Below are 20,056 nucleotides of genomic sequence, written 5' to 3' on the forward strand. Positions count from 1 at the left end.
CACACACAGGTAAAAGCCATACACACCTTGCCAGTCAGGTCGAGGTAGTGGACAAGGGAGGAGAGGAAGGTGTCAAGGACAGCACGGTCACGGTCCTCCTCGCTGTCCATGTCGGAGGTCAGCATCAGCAGCACCTGCATGAAGGGCACCGCCCGCTCTCCCCCTACCTCCCCCACCTCCCTCAGGTACTGCAACATGCGCTCCAGCAGCAGCAGTCGCAGGCTGTGCAGTCTGTGAGGAGACGGTGGAAAAAACAACAACACATATGTAGAAAAACATGGACTAACAAATTTGAGGGAAGAAATGAGAAAAAGCGGTCGCAGGATCAGTCCAATATCATCATCTTAGATGAACAGAATGTAAATAAATAAACGAAACAAACAGTCGTAAGCTGTGCAGTCTGTGGGGGAGATGGAGAAAAAAAAAATCATGCATGTACAAAAACACAGAATAAGAAGTTTGAGGGAAGAACGGTGGGGTGAGGGGGAAAGGGGGGGGGGATGGGGGAAGCAGTCATACACTGTGCAGTCTGTGAGGAGACAGAAAAAAACACACAGGTATATAGAAAAACATGACCGAACAAGTTTGAGGGAAGAATGTATAGAGGTATGTATGATAGTCAGTCGTGACCCACTGGTACAGACTCTGGCAGGGAGGGGTCCAACACATATCCTATGCGAAAAAAAAAAAAAAAATGTTCGACCCAAGCAGAGAAATCAGAAAGCACAGGGCAGAAACATCAATTGTATAGGATAGTAACCTCCCTTTGTGTGTTACCTCCCTACTGTTCACACATTCAGATAAATTTAAAAAAATGAAAAGTTTCCCTCACCTGCTGCTGACGTCAGCTTCAGCCTCAGTCTCAAAGGTCTCCTGTTCCGGTGGGATGGACCCATCCGCTCCACCCACACTGCTGGTTTCACTGCGACCTCCCACCCCTGGTAAGCTTTCTGGGGGCTGGAAGCCATAGGCACTGCTGCGGCCGCTCGTGGCTGAACACATGACAGGTGATGCACATAGAGTGACGCTTCACAGCAAATTTACATTTGCTATATTTGCTATACTGCAGCACATTTACTATGTGTGTAAATCATTGAACTGTGACACGGTAAAAAACAAAACAAAAAAAGACAGACAAAATATTCAAATAAAAGTGAGAGAAAAAAAAACAAAGTTTATGTTTCTGAAATAGTCAGCAGCTGATTTCGTCAATTTTCAGTTCTATTCAAGGAGAAATTTGCTACTACAAGTATTTGGGTACATAATTTTACACAGCTGAAAACTGGACCTAACATGTGCACAGATGCTCATGTAAGTACACTCCACAAGGACACATGTGCACAACAGGCAATTGTGTGTGCATCACCATATCAGCATCAACACTCATTATGCATTCCTACAAACATATTCTTGCAAAGACACTATGCTCCCTGACCTGCAAACCCACACACACGCAAACACACAATGTACCCCCACTTCCAAATGCATACCCTCCAAACACACTCATTAATGCACTTCACAAATATACAAACACACGCACTCAAACACACACACACACTGACACCACTTCAACATACACACCCAACCACACACTCATTTCTCACACACACACACACACACAGATACACACACACAACATTCAGCCCACTGAACATGCACACCCAACCACACACTCATTTCTGCAGACACACACACACACTACACACACATACATACCACAAACACACAAAAATACACCCACACCACACCACACCACCCCCACTCACCAGAAATAGAATCCACAGCACTGCCGCCACTCTCGGAGCCAGCACTGCCGGCATGCTCGGCGGGAGAGGTGCGCAGAGTGGAACCATCGGTGGCAGCATTGCTTCCAACCTCGTCGTCACTTCCTGGAGCAGAGGCCGTGGTGTCCGACAGGGGGGCCTCCTCAAGCATCATCTCGTTGGCCTGGGCCGCCAGTCCCAGACCCTGCAGCCCCAGTCCCCGCGCCTGGCCAGACTGCAACACGGGGATGTGGTGCGTTAACTCTCTCCGGACCAAGGAATGCTCACGCATTCCCACACAAAACGTATCTGGATTCGGACAAAGGAATGGAATAGCATTCTCCGAAAGTAAAATTCCATCATGCACTGTACACGTGATTTTGTGATTAGCCAAGCAGAGTGCGCTATTCTGGGTCACTCCACAATCGAACAGTATGATTGGTCAGCCTGGGATGTGTGGCCCGTCTCGCACACACGCTGACAAAGTCACTGACCGGTCGTCAGCCTGTTAGCAAAGCGGGCTCTTCTCAGAATGTTGTGAAGCGAACAAAGCAGTGACGGCAACGTTTTAGGGTTGCTGAAGTACTTGAAATGCTACAAACTGAAGGGTTGGACATTGAAGAGGTGGATGATGACGAAGAAGAAAGCGAATTTAATGCAGAAAGCGAGCATGGGTATGGTGATTCTGGGTGAAAAATTGGCAGTATTTTCTACATATGGCAAAACTGTACAAATAAGATAAGAAATTTGATTTTTTTTTTATATGTAATAGCTCAACACGTAATAAACCAGTTCTGAAAGTTTCATTTTCTTACACAGTATTTTGTATTTTTTGTAATTTTTTTTCCAAACCCTTACAAATGGGCCGTCTGTGGGGAAAAGCAAGGGAGAAAACTTGTCGTCCGGAGTGAGTTAACCTTTCTGTCTTGGTGTCTTCTGCGACGGGTGCAATAAGCTGAGTGGTTAAAGAGTTTGGACTTTCAATCTGAGGGTCCTCGGTTTCAATCTCTATAACGGCGCCTCGTGGGGGTAAAAGGGTTGAGGTTTTTCCGGTCTCCCAGGTCAAGCTATGTGCAGACCTGCTTGTGCCTGAATCCTCTTCATGTGTATACACAAGCAGATGATCAAATACACATGTCAAAGATCCTGTAATCTATGTCAGCGTTTGGTGGGTTTATGGAAACAAAAACATACCCAGCATGCACACCCTTGAAAACTGAGTATGGCTGCCTACATCACAGGGTAAAAACAATCATACACATAAAAGCCCACTCATGTACACATAAGTGGACATGGGAGTTGCAGCCCATGAAAGAAGAAGGGGTGTCTTCTGCTTCTGTGTCTGAACATCTGGCTGAGGACCTTGTATGGGAAGAGACTCATGACAAAAGTAACGTACCCAGTAACTGCACACACCCAACTTTATGGTGAAATCTGAGTGGACACTGACAAGGTATTTTACAGTTGTGTTCTATCGTGTTGTACTGTGCTGTGCTATGTTGTCCGGTTTTTGTCTTGTATTATCACAACAGATTTCTGTATGAATTCAGGCTGCTATCCCCAGAGAGAGAGAGAGTCACTACAGTGCAACACCACCTTTTTTTTTCTGTCTGTAAGTTTTTTTTACGATAAAAGTGGATTTATTCCTTGTGAATTTCGCCAGGAACAACTTGTTTCCATTGTTCTTTTAAATGCATTAAGTGCAAGCTAAACACCAAAACTAAGTTTATCATCTCATCCAAACGACAAGTGTCCAGAACACCACCACCCAAGCTCTAGTGGAGGGACAGAAAATTCCAGTGAGCATGGGATTCAATCCTGCACGTTCAGATTCTCTCGTTTCCTGGGCGGGCAGACGCATTACCCCTGTGCCACCACACCACAGTACATCTGTTTACTATCACTACTTTGTATAGCTGATGGAAACTTCCAGCTACCTGGTCCTGAAGGCTCAGAGCGATGGCCAGCTCCACCATGGTTTCGTCGTCAGCGTCCGGGGGGATGTCCACGATGGGGGGGAAGTTGCGTTCCCCACTCCACAGGGCCTCCAGCCCCCCAGGCAAGGGGTTGGCCTGGGCCCCTCCCTCTCCTCCCAGCTCCAGGACCATCGGCTCCACGTTCTCCTACACAAAGAACATGCTTGTGTTTTATCCGTTGTTTTATTTCTTTCCTCCTCCTCCTTTAGTTTGGCTGCGGGAGGTTTTGGTGTGGGTTTTCTTTCTTTTTTTTTCCTTGACCGTAGGGGGATTTCTGTTTGTTCATTTTCCCCATATGCCATAAACACTGATGAAAAACCACAAACTTTTGACTTTTCTGCACAACTGACTGAAACTAACAACAACAACAAAAAAAGACATGAAAATGAACTTCCAGTCAAGAGATCATGACGTGACTGCAGTCTAAAAGACACAAGAAAAAGTTCTTATTCACACATAAATTATCAATCTGCCCATTTAATAGATAACATCAATCTTAGTTCTTGAAAAAAAAAAGGGGGGGGGGGATTGGGGGGTGGGGGGCTAATTCCTCAATAGACAGGACAGGAAACAAATTTCACTACCTGCAGAAAATTGAAAAACACCACTCAACATCAGGATCTCCTCCAATCAAGAAACGAGACAGAAAACATTTTCCTTCATTACCACTGTACGTTCACTGGCACAACTGTAAGATAAACCTATCATCACAAAAGGAATTATATGACTGCTACTGAAACATAACCTCTGAAATGAAAGTAAAAAATGCACATGGAAAAGGAAAAAAAAACAGGAATTGGATGTGTGCCTCATGCACACAGAGACACAAATATGTGCATGCACATACACAGTCACTCATACGCACAAGTACATAAACACCCACACACACTCAAATACCTACACCTACACATAAATATACACCACACACCTACACATGCACACACACCTACCTACACACACACACCTACACATCATGCACACATAAAACAAGCGCCCACACACAAACACCCACACCGACGACACACACCACACACCCAGACACACACCTACCTACACACACACCTAACTACACACACACATGCACACACACACATGAACACAAGCGCCCACACACAAACACACAACACACACCTAGACACACCCACCCACCCACACACACCTGTACCTCATACACCTCCTCATTGTCCATGTCCCCATCAGCGGGGGCAGGCTGGCTCATGGATGACAGATCATCAGACGGTGTGTCCGGCTTGTCTCCTTTGTCATCATCGTCGTCGTCGTCATCATCATCATCACCGCCTCCTGGACCTGCACATTTCATCGTTTTCACTCATCATTTTCAAATCACAGACTGCTTTCCCTGACTGTTCAACATCAAACAGTTTCAGTTTCAGTTTCTCAATGAGGTATCACTGCGTTCAGACAAATCAATATACACTACACCACATCTGCTAGACACATGCTTGACCAGCAGCATAATCCAATGCTTAGTCAGGCCTTGAGTGCATGCTTATATATTTGTTTACCTATCACAATGGATTTCTTCTTCAGAATTTTGCCTGAGGACAATACTTTCCTTGCCATAGGTACTTTTTCAGTGGGCCAAATGTGTGCGACACACAAGACCTCGGTGTTGTCGTCTCACCCGAGTGACAAGACGCTCAGTTTGATTTTCTAGTCAAAGTTGGGAGAAATGGCGCGAGTGGGATCCAAACCCACAACCTCATGGACTCTCTGTAATGGCAGCTGAGCGTCTTAACCATTCTGCCACCTTCCTCCTTTTCCTTGCAATAGCTAGTGGAGTGATGGCCTAGAGGTAACACGTCCGCCTTGGAAGCGAGAGAATCTGAGCGCGCTGGTTCGAATCACGGTTCAGTCGCCGATATTTTCTCCCCCTCCACTAGACCTTGAGTGGTGGTCTGGACGCTAGTCATTCGGATGAGACGATAAACCGAGGTCCCGTGTGCAGCATGCACTTAGCACACGTTAAAGAACCCACGGCAACAAAAGGGTTGTTCCTGGCAAAATTCTGTAGAAAAATCCACATCAATACGAAAAACAAATAAAACTGCATGCAGGAAAAAATACAAAAAAAAGGGTGGCGCTGTAGTGTAGCGACGCGCTCTCCCAGGGGAGAGCAGCCCGAATTTCACACAGAGAAATCTGTTGTGATAAAAAGAAATACAAATACAAATACGAACAGTTTTAAGAAACTAACTGGTTATTTTCTTCCCGTCTCATGACAGCAGGGGCACCACTGATAACCCCAGCAACCAGTTCTCTAGTTTCTCCCTTTACCTCGTCTCTCTCTCTCTCTCTTGTTCTCCCAACTTACTGTCATCTACCAACTGTCAAATACATTACTCTGAGGTCCAAGTCAAACTCAGAACCAACCAGCTTCATTGGCCAATCATAAGCAGTCATTATCAATGAGGGAACCGGTACAAATGCTGATATAAAAAAAATAACTGAATATATAAAATGTCAAAAAAGGAAAACTACCTGGGGGGAAAAAGTTGTAGTGCATTAACAGGCTTTTCTCCAGTGGGTACTTTCTACCAAAAATACACAGTGCCCTTCCAAAACACTGTGGAAGTGTAGTCATCAGAGGTCTGTAGTAGAGCAAAATGAAAGCTTCTCCACCAAAAGAAACTGTACCAAATTCCAATATCATGGCAAAACTTTTCAGGTTTTAGTTCAGGAGCATAAACCAGCAATAAAGTGACTGGTCAACACAGTATGTGAATGATAACCAATTTATTATATTAAAAAACCCAAAAAAACCAGGATGGCTGTGTGTGTGTGTGTGTGTGTGTGTGTGTGTGTGTGTGTGTGTATTTCCTTCCTGACTCACAGGAGATTCGGCTCATTTTGCAAAACGTCTGTCCTCCAACCCAACCATCAATACACCATCTGTTCACAACAAAAATCACGCATGGCAAAAAAAAAAAAAAAGCAACAAACACACACAAAACTAGACAAACAAAACACACAAATCGACATGAAACACAGCCCTAAAGCAGCAAAGAAAACAGCCAGCAATCCCTCCTTACCAGGAGAACTGCAGGTCGGGGGGGTGGGGATGAAGACCCGTCGACGACGATGCCGATGACGAGGACGCAGCGCCCTAATGATGGCGTGGCAGGCAGCTCCACTCACTTGTACATCCTGTGCACACAAAACAATAACAATAATCATAATGATACCACTACCACTACTACTACAACTAATAATAATAACAATAATTTATATAGCGCCTTTCCATGTAAAGCATGCTAAATTGCACTGTGCACTGTAAAAATTGATGAATAAAACATACATTCAAAAACTTGTTTTTTCCCCTCTCCTCATGGCCTGACCGAGCATGCTGGGTTACACTGCTGATCAGGCATCTGCTTAGCAGATGTGGTGTAGTGTTTATGGATTTGTCCAAACGCAGTGACGCCTTCTTGAGTCACAGAACGACTCAAGAAAATGACAACTTTAAAATGTAACCCTGCACAGACATCCAACCAAACACTAACAATGGTCTATGTCAGTACACATACAAAACCATCAAACACAACACTCAACTTACATATCAAACATCACCGGGTGTCGCTCGTCGTCGAGAAAATCTCACATCACAAAACCAATATCACAATACTTAATACCATATCACAATACCTGAAAATAAACCGGGGTACTTAAAATCTATCATATACATCACAATGCCCAAAATAATGCACAACTGAAATCACAATTTTTTTTTTTTTTTAAATCACTCTCATTCTTCCTACCTCTCTACACAGAACACCTCAACAACATACACAGAAAAAACAGACACAGACATACAAACAGCATTTTTGCAGATGTAACAGCAACATTGTCTTTACATCTTAGCACTTCTTCTAGCAGCAATACTGCCTTGTGTGTTGCAGCATTTAAACAACAATATTAGCCAGAGTGTGATAGCACTTAGCAGACTCTAGTGGCATCTGTGTGTTGCTGCACTGAAGCAGACTATAGCAGCGGTATGTTGCATCACATAACACACCCTAGCTGCAGTATCACCATGTATGCTGCAGCATTTAGCAGAATGTAGTGGTAATGTTGCCCCATATGCTGCAGCACTTAGCAGATATTAGAGGCAATGCTGTCTCATAGGTTTCTCATCTACTCCCATGAATGAGGAAAAGTCTTTTTCTCACAGAATTTTCTCTTCAACATTTTAGGGATGATCTACAAAGTATTTTCAACTTGACAAATCTGAGTAGGCATCAAACATATGTTGATGTGCTGAAATGATTTCACCAGGAACCTAGGATCATCCACTGCAGAAACAGATCCATTATGCTACTACATAACAGAATAAAACATCTGCTGCATTCACTGAAAAATCAAGAAGATATCATGAGAAGAAATAGCATAGCATTCATCCAGCTTGTTTTGCCCCTATCTCTGATGGGGGAGAAACGTGACCTAAATTACAGCAACCCGTCTGTCTATCTGAATCTGTGCCAACAGTTTGCTGACAAGAAACACAAGCACTAAAACATGAAAGCGCAAAGTATCCCCACCCACAAACAAGACTTGAGTGAGTGTGCTCTCTCTCTCACACACACACACACACACACTCACAAAGGGAGAGCCTGCACCCACATTCACAAAACACGCAGTGCCACGTCCAAAACAGCCAAACCTACCGGGCAGAGGAGCAGATGGACAAGGTGTTTCGTTGCCATGGTGACGCACTGGGTGTCGCACAGACAGAAGGCGCTGATGATCTCCACAAGGGCGCGCACTGTGGCATCGATGTGTGCCAGTCCTGCCCACATATACACACATACATGTGGAGTGGTGGTGCCTCCTAGTCCTAACACATCCACCTAGGAAGCGAGAGAATCTGAGCGCAGTGATTCAAATCACTCACTCACCAAATATTTTCTCCCCCTCCAATAAAAAAAAAGAATACACATGGCTCTCTCAATGTAGTGACGCACTCTCCCTCGGGAGAGCAGCCCACATTTCACACAAAGAAATTAGCTATGACAAAAGAATATCACAATGAAATCAAATACGATCACTCTGTCTCAATCTGAATTTCCAATGTGTTTTGTTGTTTTTTCAGAATTCAGCCCCTCCCCTGTCCATCCCCTTACCTCAGCAGTTGAAACGACCACTGCTTGTTTGGGTTGCATAAGCGATCTTAGCAGGGGGAATTTCCTCAGTCTATGGAATTAAGAGTAGACTTATTCTTAATTCTTAACAAAGATGGGGCTGACTAAGATTACTCAAGCAACCCTGCCCTGGTGTTTACTGAGGTTTCTGTCTTCACATCACAAACCCTGCTGAAAACATTTCCACTAGAAACACCCTTGTTTTGCTGGAAACATTTCTTAAAACAATCACACAGCACAAAATACATTAACTCCCACATGCAAGAGGACTCGGTGCAAAGTATTCAAATCTGACCATCACAAGCAAGTTGTTGAACTGAGCTGAGCTGAGCTGAGTTGAGATGAGATGTGTGGTCTAGTGTGGGATAGTGTGTGTGTGAGAGAGAGTGAGTGAGAGAGAGAGACAGAGACAGAGACAGACAGAGAGAGAGACAGAGAGAGAAAGAAAGAAAGAGAGAGTGTATGTATGTGTGTGTGTGTGTGTGTGTGTGTGTGTGTGTGTGTGTGTGTGTGTGTGCTGTCTACTGTGCACACATCTTATTTTTTCATGTTGTTTCTTTCTTTGTGTGTGGGGGTTGCACCATAAACAGAGTAAACGTAAGCAAGGAAATGCTTACCTGGCCTTTATAAATCAAGTTCATTTCATAAGACACACTCACCTGGCAGGCAGACAGGAGCCAGCATGGGGTTGGCCGGCTTGGCAGCGTGGAGCTTCCAGAAGGTGGTCATCAGCTGACTGGTGAAGTGACCTTGCTCTCTGTGGTCAAGGTCATACATGTGACTGGTGCCTGGGTCGGCCGACTTCTCTTCCTTCTCCATCTCCAGGTCCATCAACTCCAGCACTGTGGGTGTGACAAGGGAACAAGGATGCAGAGTGAAATCCATGCCACTGACACGTTTCAGTAAAATAAATTGAATACATAGAATTCTTTTTCAGCACTACACACTAAATCCACTACTGGATTCAATGATTTTTTCTGCCTTACATCAAAACAAAGTCACTTTTTCTTGTTTCAATCGTTACTGTCACTTTAAGAAAAAGCACATTTCCTTCACGTTACTAAGCCTAATCTGCACAGCACGCAGTCACACAATACACACACAAAGAACACCACCACCCCCACCCACACACACACACACTTACACACTGAATACACACACACTGACTACTCGATGAACACACACCTAAAGACACATACCACCCACCCACACCCACACACACACATATCACACTAAACACAGCACACCTTCCTCCTCCTTGCCATCAGTCTCGGCAAACTTGAGGAGGTTGGTGGGACGAATGAGTGCAGAGTGAGAAGACGCACTACACACATCACTACACACACAAAGATACAACACAGTACACACACACCATGCACGTTCCTCCTTGCCATGGCCAGTCTCAGCAAACTTCAGAAGGTTGGTGGGGCAAGTGACGTACACAGAACAAGCACACTACACACACTGCAACACACATATACATACAACACAGTACACACACACCACGCACGTTCCTCCTTGCCTTGGCCTGTCTCGGCAAACTTGAGAAGGTTGGTGGAAGAAGTGACAGCAACAGAACAAGCACACACACTACACACATCACTACACACACATACATACAACACAAAACACACACACACACATCTTCCTCCTTGCTGTGGCCAGTCTCGTCAAACTTGAGGAGGTTGGTGGCGCCAGTGACAGCCACACTACACATACATACATACAACACAGTACACAAACATCACACAACACACCTTAATGCTTGAACTGACCAATCTCAGCAAACTTGAGGATGCTGGGGTAAGTGACGCCCAAACAGCGAGCACACACGCTACACACAAATACATACAACACAGTACACACACACCACACAACACACCTTCCTCCTTGCCATGGCCAGATTCGGCAAACCTGAGAAGATTGCTGAGATGAATAACAGCCACCAAGCAACCACACACACCTCTACAAATATATACATACAACATAGTAGACACACACACAACACATCTTCCTCCTTGCTGTGGCCAGTCTCAGCAAACACGTCTGGAGGGGGAGTGACGCGCACAGAGCGAGCACACACGCTACCCACAGATAAATACAACACAATACACACACACACCACAACGCACCTTCCTCCTTGCTGTGGCCAGTCTCGGCAAACACGTCTGGAGGGGGAGTGAAGCCCACAGAGCGAGCACACAAACTATACACAGATAAATACAACACACACACACACACAGCACACACACACACACACACACACAACACACCTTCCTCCTTGCCGCAGCCAGTCTCGGCAAACTCGAGGAGTTTGGTGGGGCGAGTGACAGCCGAGGAACAAGCACACAGACTACACACTCATACAAACGACACAGTACACACAACGCACCTTCCTCCTTGCCGTGGCCAGTCTCGGCGAACTTGAGGAGGTTGGTGGGGCGAGTGACAGCCACAGAGCGAGCCGTGACCACCAGTCGCTGGAAGCTCTCCACGGCCATAGCCTGCCCCTCCTGGGTCAGTCTCTGCATCACGTCTTCCAGCAGTGCCTGGTCCTGTCACACACACACACACACACAGAGGCACACACACTCACACACACACGCACACACACACACACACACAAAATATATGAGAAGATATGTTCCAACACATCTTCCAGTACCATCCAATTCTTTGGACACAAAAAAAAAAAGGGGGAAAAAAAAGTCGCTGACAGCAAAATGTCCTCTAATAAGACCCAATCATCTTCCAAAAATGAACAGCTGTTTCACAAGATTCATTCTAGTCAGACACTGCAGCATGTCTTCCAAGAATGCCTGGTCCTACGTGCAATAAAATAAAATAAAATAATAATAATAATAAAGATAAATAAAAAATATGAGGTTACTGGCTGCAATACATTCTCCAGCAAGGCCCACTCCTATTCCCACTGTATAAAGCTGCAAGTCTTTCACACAACAAAAATAACACACACACACACACACACACACACACACACACACCACACACATACACACAAACACACAAGTAAACAGAGTTTTCCCGGCACCTTGTGGTTGTGGTAGGCCTGCTTGGTGGGGAAGAGGGAGGCCAGCAGGGACTTGACATGTTGCTGCACGGCCAGCGGTGACGGCAACGTCAGCAGTTTGGTGGCCAGCTCCAGGGCTTTGGCCCGCTTACACTCCTGTGTCAACATCATCATCATCATCACCATCATCATCATGGTCAACACCACCACCATCATCATCATTAGCAACAACATCATCATCATCGTCATCAACAACACCACCATCATCATCATAACACCACCATCATCATCATTAGCAACAACATCATAGTCAACAACACCATCATCATCATCATCGTAACACCACCATCATCATCGTAACACCACCATCATCATCGTAACACCACCATCATCATCGTAACACCACCATCATCATCATTAGCAACAACATCATAGTCAACAACACCATCATCATCATCATCGTAACACCACCATCATCATCGTAACACCACCATCATCATCGTAACACCACCATCATCATCATTAGCAACAACATCATAGTCAACAACACCATCATCATCATCATCGTAACACCACCATCATCATCGTAACACCACCATCATCATCGTAACACCACCATCATCATCATTAGCAACAACATCATAGTCAACAACACCATCATCATCATCATCGTAACACCACCATCATCATCGTAACACCACCATCATCATCATTAGCAACAACATCATAGTCAACAACACCATCATCATCATCATCGTAACACCACCATCATCATTGTAACACCACCATCATCATCGTAACACCACCATCATCATAGTAACACCACCATCATCATCGTAACACCACCATCATCATTGTAACACCACCATCATCATCGTAACACCACCATCATCATTGTAACACCACCATCATCATCGTAACACCACCATCATCATTGTAACACCACCATCATCATCGTAACACCACCATCATCATTGTAACACCACCATCATCATCGTAACACCACCATCATCATTGTAACACCACCATCATCATCGTAACACCACCATCATCATTGTAACACCACCATCATCATCATAACACCACCATCATCATCGTCAACACCACTATTGCCATCGTCAACAACAGCATCATCGTCAACAACACCATCATCATCGTCATCAACATCAACAACACAGCTAAATCCTCCCTGCTTTACCACTTATCACCTACTTTGTCACAGGCAAATACAGTTTAACACCAACTCTGTCACATGCAAATACAGTTTGTCAACTACTTTGTCAAGGGCAATTACAGTTTGTCACCTACTTTGTCACAGGCAAATACAGTTTATCACCTACTTTGTCACATGCAAATACAGATTGTCACCTACTTTGTCACAGGCAAATACAGTTTATCAACAACTCTGTCACATGCAAATACAGTTTGTCATCTATTTTGTCACGGGCAAATGCAGTTATCACCTACTTTGTCACAGGAAAATACAGTTTGTCACCTACTTTGTCACAGGAAAATACAGTTTGTCACCTACTTTGTCACAGGCAAATGGTTTGCTACCTACTTTGTCACAGGAAAATACAGTTTGTCATCTATTTTGTCACGGGCAAATGCAGTTATCACCTACTTTGTCACAGGAAAATACAGTTTGTCACCTACTTTGTCACAGGAAAATACAGTTTACTAACACTGCCACATGTGCAGCTTGTCACCTACTTTGCCACAGACAAATACAGTTTATCACCTACTTTGCCACATACAAATACAGTTTGTCACTTTCATTATCAAATGCTAATACAGTTTGTCACCTATTTTTGTTATATGCAAAATGTTACCTTTGTTGCATACAAACATATGTCATCATCTGCTTTTATATGCACATACAGTTTATCACCTTATCTGTTATGTGTAAATACCATCCACATTTGCATACAAATACTGTTCACTGTCTACTTCGTTACATGTAAACAAATGTCATCAACTACATTTACATGTATACAAATACAGTTTATCGTCTAATGTCATCAACTACATTTACATGTATACAAATACAGTTTATCATCTACTTTGTACATGAAATACACGTCATCACCTACTTTTACATGCTTCATCCACTTTATTACATGCAAATGCAGTATGCAAATATAGTTCATTATATACTTGGCTGCAAGCAAGTACGGTTTATCACCTACTTTATCTAAAACATGAAAATACTTTTACCTTTGTTACACGATTATTTTCTTAAATTAAATCACAAAACATTATACAGAAGACTTTCAAGTCTCAAGGCGTAAAAGTTAAAACACATGATACATAGGACTTTTTTCTTTTGACTGAGGAATCATTTGCATCATAATAGTACACCATCATGGGATGTTATAATCACCAACTCTGATTTCCCCCCCAATCTTCTGCAACTGAAAAAAACCCACAAAATCTAAACCAACTATTGTGTACATGTATATAAAGCATGCATCTAAAAATAAATAAATAAAAACACCTATCAAAAACCTTACTATATATGTGTGTGTGTGTGTGTGAGAGAGAGAGAGAGAGAGATGTGACCATGCATACATGCGTGTGTCCCCGACTGCGACTATGCACATGTGTGGCTGACACATCCATTCTACACAAGCAGAACGATGACAAAAAGATAGAACTCTTCAATGGTTTAACGAACAGGCCTCAGGCCCATGTCACTGAGGGCGGTCACCACAGGATAGTTCGCTGCATGGCAACGCAAGTGACAAAAAGAAAGAGGAGTGAGAAGAGCGCCAACAATCAACAGACCAGACGTACCACATCCTTGGTGGCTTTGGGCGGGGCAGCAGCACTGGTGTCGGGAACGTTGACAGTGGCGAACGCTCCGTCCAGCACCTCCAGCCCACTGCCCAGCAGTCTGTAAGCAGCATGACTGATACAATACACTTTAAGCCTTCACCCTCAGGGGAGCACGTTCGAAGGCTGATCACAAAAATACAGACAGTCAAATGTTTTCTTAGGTACAAGTGGATCCTTTCTTTCTTTTTTTTTTTTAACCCATAATTTCACAATAGGAAGTAAAAAAAATAATAATAATAATACTGGGTTGGCATGTACTGCAGCAAAATCATAGACAAGACATTTAGTCTTTTGGTATTGTATTGTAGTATCGCAAAGCATTGATTTGTACTGCATTGCCCAACAGAGCACAAAGACACAGTGCAGCACCAACCATTTTTTCAAGGCACAATTCTCTTGTTGCTGTGTGCTCTTTCACAAGCACTAACTGCTTGCTGCACGCCAGACCTCAGTTCGTCATCTAAGCCAAAAGACAAGCACCTTGACCACCACGCAAGGTCAAGTGAAGCAAGTGGGGCAGTTAACGTCCCAGTCTATTTATGGGATCTGAACCCACGGATACTTGTTTCCTAGCTGTATGCATTTTGTCCTAACACTGCAACGTCTTCAGTTACTGAACTGAACTCTGTGCTTTACCACCAGGTCACCAATAAAAAAAAATAGATACAAAAGGTTTAAAAACATTTTTTTTTTTTAATAAGTAAATACACACACACACATACACACACACACATACACACACACACACATCCAACAGGCACGACACAACAACAAATTTCCACCAGCTCTCCCAAACCTGTCAGCGCTGGTCATGGGGATGGGCTGAGTGGGGGCGCTGTCACTCTCTGACGCCGTGGCCATGCCCCCTGAGGTGGGCGTGACCTTGCTGGGCAAGGTGGGTTCTGGGAACTCATCGGGCTCCTCCGGCCACCCAAAGGCCTCCTTGGTCTTGACGTACACTTTCACTGAGTCCAGCATGGTGATTCCTGCAGGGTCTGAACTGGATCCCACTGAGAGACAGAGAGAGAGAGAGAGAGAGAAACTCAGATCTCAGACAATATTTCATTGTAGGGCTACTGGTCTGTTTACAAAGGAGGTACATACACACATTTGAGACACAAAAAATAGTGTTAATAAAGTGGGGAAAGACCAACATCATAGACACAACACTGATATGGTTCAAACAGTAGTTTCCTTTTTTTCAGAATCATCATTTCTAAACTGGTTGTGGATACGTTTTTCATGTGCATGGCATCTCTCTTGCACATGCATGCACATCAAATACAACCACTCTCACATCAAAGGAACTTGACACAAAGGCCCATACACACACAAAGACCCACACAAAGACCCCCACCCCCCCCCTAATTCCCTCCTCACAACACACGTACATCAAACATACCCACACAAACACACCCAGCAGACAAATACTAACACAAAAACATACAAGTAAATAACTAAAATGTAACAGAACCTTACCAAAAAGGGTGGCTTTCTTGTCAGCTGTCAGAGATTCTTCTCGTGTGAAGGGCAAGTCGAACCAACGGGCTCGGGTCAGGGACACCTGCACAGCGAAAAAGGAGAATTTGTCGTATCTCTCATGAGCAAGAAAAAATTATACCAACAGGTTATTCGTTTAACATTAGGGGGATAAAAGTAAAAAGTACTGCCAGCTAAGTACTGTGTGATTAAATTTAGAAATAATATAAAGCCAGATATGAACTGTTTTAACTGAATTAAACCAAATCTGTAACTCTGTAAAATGAGTGCACACATTGACACTGACATTTAATAAGTTTACAACGATGTTGGCTGACTCCATATCTATGAACATCAGGAAATTCAATTAACATACTAAAGTACTTAAATACTCAATGGCACTTGTACATGACAATTGCGAATGAAAACCTACCCAACAGATCTAGCGATATAAATACCCAACACACAGACAAAACTCATCTTTTTAAAACCTACCTATAAGCACTCTCATCTTCCTTGTTCTCCAACAATACCCATGTCAGCTCACTTTGGATGTATGAAGAATGGGAAAGGAGCGTGTGTGGGGGGCAGGGAGGGGGAGGGGGTGAGGGGGGAAGGGTTTTGAGAAAGAGTGGTCATGAATGTTTTATGTAACTTGTAATATTTTTCTTTCATGTAAAGCGCCCTGAGCTCTTAGACCAAAAGGGCGCTATAGAAAAGGAAATTTTCTATCTAAAATAACGTTTCAGTAACATACTTACCGTGACCCACCTGTGCAGACTCTGGCAGGGGTCTGACATTCCTGTCCTGTGCAAACTACTATCCGCCTATGCGGAGAAAACGAAAGCAGCTACGGCCGGTAACCTCCCGGAAGTAGGTAACCTCCCCTCTGCCCCCCTGACTAGAAATGTACATTATTACTATTATTATCATTAAAACCTGGCAGCAGAGATGAACACCCAACACACAGACAAAACCTAGCTATACAAACACCCAACACACAGACAAAAACCTAGCTGCACAGACATACACACACCCAAATAGAGAAAACAACAACAAAAAACTGACAGGGATGGTGCGCCCAAAGATTTCCAGGTAGGAGGGTGCCTTGTCTGTGGTCTGGGACCCCATCAGCACCCTCAGCCCCACCATCACATTGGCTGCATTAGTGTTCTGCATCTCCAGGCTGAAACCTGCAGACTGTAAGCACACACACACACACATGAGCATAGTTACATGCATGCACACACACACAAAGAATGCACACACATGTACGCACATGAACACACATATACAATCAACACACACATATACACACAACAAACACACAGAGATTAATATACATATACAATCACACACACAAACACACTCATACATACTTGTGTACACAGACAGACAGACACACACAACACACAACCTCATTAGGTCAACAACAGTTACTTTTCTCTTTTTCTTTTATATTTTTTTGTTTCATATTTAACACTGTTTCAGCGGTACCAGCCAAAAAGTCAAATGGCTCACGAATCAAACATAAAGCAGTGCAGGTGAAAAATGACTGTTCAAGTTTATCATCATCAACAAGGATATAATTTATATGTAATGAATGCAAGTGTGCATGTATACATGTAACAACAAATACACACTTTCTCTCTCACACAAACACACCACATTGTAGCATCCACACACACACACACACACACACGCGTGCGCATGCGTGCGCATGAGAACATACACTAACACACACACACACACACAAACAAAAAACTGGTTTTCCCAAAACCACATAGCCGATTTCTAACCAAAAAACTATGTTTCATCCACAAAATACACACATACAAATACACATACCCTGGAGCTGGCAATGTACATGCCAGTGGTGTTCAGACGATGTTTCACCTGCTGAGTGTTGTACACCTGCAGTACATCGTTGCTGCCGAACTGAAACCAACAAACATACCCTGGTACACAACACACGCCTTGAAGAAGTGGAACATCAAATACTATATGACTGTGATCATTGTTGCTTGTAGCCCAGGTGACTGCATGGGACCACATAAGGGCTGAAAACACCATCAGTATCAATCCAGCACAAAAGAACAAAACCTGGAAAAGAGAATTAGTCACAAGTACATTCACATTCATGCGCATAAACCTACGATTTAAAAAAAAAAACTGGAACAATCCTGAAGCAAGATCAGTACCAGCCAGCATAACGGAGACAAAATGGGCATAAACATGGCTGTGTATGGGGAAAATGAAAAAGACAAAAAATCCCCCCCAAGAATTGGTTCTGAAGCACAGAGTAATGTCTCCAACAAGAAACAGAAGAAAGAGCCGAAACAAAATAATCACCACTAAAATCAATCTGACGGCTGCCATTTTCTGAAGCAGAATTTGTAATCTGCTTCACACCTTCAGCCTGAAAACCATTATTTCATGAGGGTAATGGTTAAATATCTCCTTTTTTTAATGACAGAATAAAGTTTGGACACACGATGGAGACCCACACCATGCCACATCAACCCAACCAAACCACACTGCACATCAGCACTCAATAAACACTAAGGAAACAGTCGCATGAAGATATACAAGAAAGTAACGAAGAAAACAATACCAATCTACCTAGTCACAGACTAAAATCTCACCTCCACGTCACTGCTCTGTTGACAGTGCTCGAAAAAGTCAATGGGGAAGTTGACACTGCCGACAGGGCGCCCTGCACACAGAAACACAATCATGTACAGCAACCTTCCTTCAGAGAAATGCTGGGACATGTTCTTTCTTCTTCCTCTTTTCCTCGTTGCTTTTCTCTTGCTCCCTACGTCTCTCAAAAACCATGTCCGGTTGTTACACACACAGACTTTCCTTTGGAGAAATGCTTACCAGGTGTCCCTTCATCCGCTTTTTCTAACCATCCCGGTCTGGTTTCTTATGCTTTTCACGGTCTTCTCCTCTTTTCTCTCCTTCCACTCCTCCCTCTCTCATGTCATACTGACAATATTCCCATTGTCTTCTTTCCTTCTTTCTCCAATAACTGTCTACAAGGCTTGTGCTTCATGGACACACCTATGTTCCTTATCTTCTCTTTTTCGGTCAGCTTCTGCTTGCACTTGTACTCATGCTCACTTGCCCCTCTCTCTCTCTCTCAAGAGACTCAAGTCTTCAGTCTCTCTCTCTCTCTCCTGTAGGTGGAGTGGTGGGAAGAGTGATGCATGGCTGAGTGTTTTTAGAACTATGCTCAAGACTGTAATGCCCCCTCGTCCGAAAGGCTTCACTGTTGAATGGTCAAATAAAATCACTGTGATTGTCTCACTCTCTACAGTAAATTTTTCTTCCTTTCTCTTTCTCTCTGACTGCCAGCGTCTCTCCTGCAACACAAACTCCCAAGCCTATCCACAACCCAAGTAATAAACCAGTAGGCTCAAACTTGCCAGCCATACACTCCATCCTCACAAAAACTACACTCACACTCCTACCAACCCCCCTGACGACTCACCTGACTTGACTTGTTTCTTCTTCTTGACAGGTTTGAGGGCGGCGATGGGGCTCTGTGGCTGGAGGAAGGGGGACATCCAGTAGTTGGTGTTGTCCACGTTGGCCATGTAGATCCGCAGGCTCCCGTCCTCACACAGCAGGATCATGGTCGTGCGTTGCTGCTGGCGACACCAAACAGTCAGGTGGTGAGGCATTCTGTGTGTGTGTGTGTGTGTGTGTGTGTGCACGCAGAGACAGAGGAAGATTTGGTGTGTTGCTGCTAGTGATGAGAAGTGCTAGTCAGAAAGGCATTCTTTGTGTGTGTGTGTGTGTGTG

The 20,056-nt window shown here is 44.0% G+C and overlaps 1 protein-coding gene across 6 annotated transcripts in view; it reads right to left on the reverse strand.

Moving 5' to 3' along the window:
* The window catches only part of LOC143289901 (E3 ubiquitin-protein ligase UBR4-like), a 154,119-nt gene that overhangs the window by 73,439 nt on the left and 60,624 nt on the right, over positions 1 to 20,056 (reverse strand). For 3 of the 6 annotated variants that reach the window (XM_076599138.1, XM_076599139.1, XM_076599134.1), the window contains exons 52-68: positions 19,743 to 19,902; positions 18,892 to 18,962; positions 18,095 to 18,184; positions 17,315 to 17,446; positions 16,247 to 16,331; positions 15,564 to 15,777; positions 14,726 to 14,825; positions 11,951 to 12,085; positions 11,291 to 11,453; positions 9,558 to 9,740; positions 8,425 to 8,546; positions 6,793 to 6,907; positions 4,899 to 5,047; positions 3,701 to 3,886; positions 1,767 to 1,998; positions 833 to 992; positions 27 to 231 (exon numbers count right to left, since the gene is read on the reverse strand). In XM_076599138.1, the coding sequence (XP_076455253.1) occupies positions 27 to 231; positions 833 to 992; positions 1,767 to 1,998; positions 3,701 to 3,886; positions 4,899 to 5,047; positions 6,793 to 6,907; positions 8,425 to 8,546; positions 9,558 to 9,740; positions 11,291 to 11,453; positions 11,951 to 12,085; positions 14,726 to 14,825; positions 15,564 to 15,777; positions 16,247 to 16,331; positions 17,315 to 17,446; positions 18,095 to 18,184; positions 18,892 to 18,962; positions 19,743 to 19,902 (2,502 nt within the window). The remainder of the gene's footprint in view (positions 1 to 26; positions 232 to 832; positions 993 to 1,766; positions 1,999 to 3,700; positions 3,887 to 4,898; positions 5,048 to 6,792; positions 6,908 to 8,424; positions 8,547 to 9,557; positions 9,741 to 11,290; positions 11,454 to 11,950; positions 12,086 to 14,725; positions 14,826 to 15,563; positions 15,778 to 16,246; positions 16,332 to 17,314; positions 17,447 to 18,094; positions 18,185 to 18,891; positions 18,963 to 19,742; positions 19,903 to 20,056) is intronic. The other 3 variants (XM_076599140.1, XM_076599135.1, XM_076599136.1) reach the window with 2 other exon arrangements.

The sequence above is a fragment of the Babylonia areolata genome, chromosome 14, assembly GCF_041734735.1.
Source record: "Babylonia areolata isolate BAREFJ2019XMU chromosome 14, ASM4173473v1, whole genome shotgun sequence".
In the NCBI taxonomy this organism is placed as follows: domain Eukaryota; kingdom Metazoa; phylum Mollusca; class Gastropoda; order Neogastropoda; family Buccinidae; genus Babylonia; species Babylonia areolata.